The following is a 3,717-nucleotide window of genomic DNA, read 5'->3' as shown; positions in this document are numbered from 1 at the left end:
ATCATTCAAAGACAGTAGAACACCATTTTTCATTTTTACCTCTATATATTATTTTTAAACCATTTAAAACTACTCAATGTGCATGAAACAAGTTAAATCACTAACTTAATCATACATGCACCACAAATCATGGACTTTTTACCAGCCACCAAGCATTACACAGAGAGTCTATTGTAAAAATTTCAAGCCATTTGAAGCACTAGAGCTATAGATCCAAAAATAACAAGAAAATCAATCATTTCTTTCTATTTAACATGATTTATTTAACAGACCAAGAAAACTGTAAAGAACATATGTGTTTTATATTTTACTTATCTAGAGTATGACACCATCTAACTAGCAAAACAAGTCTCATTATTTTTGGATTTTTAAAATTAAAAATATGGAGAGAAGCAGGTTCATTTATTTTCTAAACCAGATTTAAATACAAATTTGTACAACAGAAATTTTCCATTATAACATGCCAACTTATAGATCCAATAGTTAGGGCATTTTATAAGTAATCCAACAAAACAAGTTTGATGATTTTTGGAGCTGTCAAAATCGATATATGATTTTTTAGAATATAGCGTAAAAATCTATGATTTTGTGCAACTTACACTATCCTCTAGTTGCCCACTTGTCATTGGCTCACACGGTTCTTCTTCTACCTCACGTAGATGAGTAGAGAGGAGCATGCGCGTCGGGCTGGAGGGGAAGCTGCAGGGTGGCTAGGAGAAGTAAGGGGAGAAAGTCGTGCAGGGTGTCGGCCACTAGGGAACAAGGGGGCTGCGAGCTGCTCCATCCGGGGAAGGTGCCGAGTGGGGGAGAAGAGGGAGAAGGAGCGCCAGCCATGGAGGGCACCTGCTATCCCTGCGCCTAGAACAGAGGAGAGGAAGGGGCCTCACGACGTGGGGAAGAAGGAGGAGCTTGGCGTGCGGCTTGGGATAGAAAGAGCCCGAAGAGGAAGCGGTGTGTGGGAGAAGAGAGAGGGTGGGCTGCCATTTATAGAGCAGGAGCTTTAGAGCATGCCGGCCAGCGTCAAACAGGTGGCGGGCGCTACAGTGCTGACCTTGGACGACGAGTTTTGGCCTTTTCTATTTGGATTCGGATCTTGGTCACTGTAGACAATCTTTTCTTTGATCTATAATATACATATCTTGTACAGGGCTTGAGGCTATTCGTGTATCGGTTAGAGAGATAATGACCTCTGAAAACATGTTTGTCACTACTATGGAAAACAGTGAAAACTGAGTGTCAAAATATGTCAAACGGAATCAGAAGAATATCATCTTTTAATATGTTGTGCCTCTATCAGTTATCAACAACTTTTATATTTAGGAAACTCAAGTTGTTTCACAAAATTTGGGAAACGCGTGACGTCAAACCGATCGACACTGATTCTCGACTTAGATGGATTCGAATCTTGAAATCAGATTTTTATTCCGTCTTGAGGACACTGTTTGAGATACTTAAAGATTGAATAAATGCTAGGTGTAATTGTAATATTTGTTGTATAACGTAGGTTCTACAACTTTTATTAAAGGTCAAACCTCGTATCTTGAATAAAATTGAAATTTCACTTTGGGCAAAGTAGTATCGTTATATAGATTCAAATTATATTTTAAGGCAATCGGAGTATTTTCTCGACATTTTCTTGACATTGATCCTTAATAACTTTTGTTGTAGAGTTCATATAGAGTTGTTTGAGCAAGATGGCCTAGCTTGGTTGAACTTCAAAATTTGCATTTGTTCAAACGAGCAATTTCAAGCAAGCATAGGATTTGTAATTTCATACAAATATTTGGTTCAAACTTTGAGAAATCTTTAAAATACACTTGATAGATAGAGATGCATAGGATATATAGATATCAAGTCGGTTTACATAAGAATTAATTAGAGGTTGACACAACAGAGATTCTGCTAGAGAATGTGGATTCAGATTAAATAGTCGGACATAGATCGAAAGTTGAGAAATCGGATTCGGACACAGGTCGAATAACAATTGTCGAGAGTTCTAATAAATGAGTATGGACAGGATTTGCGAGATGAGATTGACTTTCGAATTTGCATTTGCTTCAAGAAACAAAAGTTTTAACATGCTCCAAATCTAGCCTTTCTCGAGATCAATTAACTCGTACTTCGGTGAAACATTCACGATTAACTTGATAAAAGGATATAGATGCGATCGAGAAATAGAAATTTTCACTGAGCATCTAAGCTAGGACAAATCTCTCGACATAACAGGAAATAAACACCCGGGGTGTCACACGATTAGAGTGCGGGGTGGATGCACACGCGAGGGCGTCAGCTGCGTTGGCAACCATCGGAGGTGCACGTGAGATGGGCGGGGGTGTTGCGGTGCGGATGCGTCGGAGGCGGGCATTGGAGGCGCGTGAAGCGGATGACGCACGAAACCGTCCATGCACGAAATTGCTGCATTATAACAATAGAGATATATATTATATGCTAAAAATCATAATAATTATATTTTTAATAAGATGAGACAATCAAATTTGAGATTAAAAAGTCAAATAAATTATAAATTAGAATGTAGAGAATAATTAATATATAGGAAATCATCGGTCAACAAAGCAAGTGGTATGCCCGCTTTTAAATTATGCACGTGCTAGCGGTGTTGCACTTTGTACAGCCACAAAAACAGTTGTTACCAATAACCACTAGCAGCACAGCAGAATATTGTTCACTACTGTTTTCGTACAGCTCGTCGGGTGTACGTACGAAATTTTTTTAATATATATTATTAAATTTCTTTTTTTTTTGGGGTACAAAAGGCTGTTATCCTTAGAAGCGAATCCTTCGGTTGGGCCCACCTCGACCCTCAGCCGCCGGCGGGGAGCTCTATAAAAAATCCATATCACCCGGTCGCCGCTGCCTTGCTCGCGGTCTTTTCCAACCACCATCCGCCGATCCACAGCCACCCCACACCAGTTCCCGAGCAGAGCGAGCGCCCCATGCCGCGTGCCACGGCGAGCCTCCGCCTGCAGGCAGCGGCGTCGTCCACCTCCACCGCGACCCCAAGAGAGCAGCAGGCGTCGTCCTCATCCTCGTCATGGCCTGTTCCACCACCGCTTCCCCAGCAGCCGGCGGTGTCGGTGAACTCCGACACGGTGATGATCCTGGCGTCCTTCCTGTGCGCGCTCGTCTGCGTGCTCGGCCTCGCCCTCGTCTCCCGCTGCACCTGCCGCCCCGCCTCGTCCTCCACCGCCACGGGGATCCCGCAGCAGGCGAGGCCTCCGAAAGGACTCAAGAAGAAGGCCATCGACGCGCTGCCCACCGCGCCATTCACCGCTGCCGCCTCCTCCGACTGCGCCATCTGCCTCGACGAGTTCTCCGACGGCGACGCGCTGCGCGTGCTCCCCCGCTGCGGCCACGCCTTCCACGTCGCATGCGTCGACGCCTGGCTCCGCACGCGCGCCACCTGCCCCTCCTGCCGCGCCGGAATCGTCATCGCCCACCAGCCGCTCATGGCCGCAAGTCTGTCTCCTGGATATCTTGACCCGTCCGTCGTCTCTATCTAGCTAGCTGTTAAAATACCCAATCCTTTGCTCCCTCCTTGTAAATTACTTTTGCAAACCTTTTGTTTTATTTTAACTGTAAATATTTGAAGAATATATATATTAATGCTCGACGGCATGTCGATTTCAGTGCTTAATTAGGAGTGGAATTCTGTAAAGAATGTTTTGGTGCGAAAAGGAAGGAAACCAACTTTCTTCA

General features: G+C 43.9%; 1 protein-coding gene across 1 annotated transcript; it reads left to right on the top strand.

Moving 5' to 3' along the window:
• The first annotated feature begins 2,579 nt into the window (after positions 1 to 2,579).
• On the top strand, positions 2,580 to 3,717 carry LOC103629547 (probable E3 ubiquitin-protein ligase ATL44). Its single transcript, XM_008650637.3, has one exon. The coding sequence runs from the start codon at positions 2,955 to 2,957 to the stop codon at positions 3,519 to 3,521; it is 567 nt and encodes a 188-aa protein (XP_008648859.1). The 5' UTR covers positions 2,580 to 2,954; the 3' UTR covers positions 3,522 to 3,717.

The sequence above is a fragment of the Zea mays genome, chromosome 6, assembly GCF_902167145.1.
Source record: "Zea mays cultivar B73 chromosome 6, Zm-B73-REFERENCE-NAM-5.0, whole genome shotgun sequence".
NCBI lineage: Eukaryota > Viridiplantae > Streptophyta > Magnoliopsida > Poales > Poaceae > Zea > Zea mays.
This window is presented reverse-complemented; position numbering and strand designations above follow the sequence as displayed.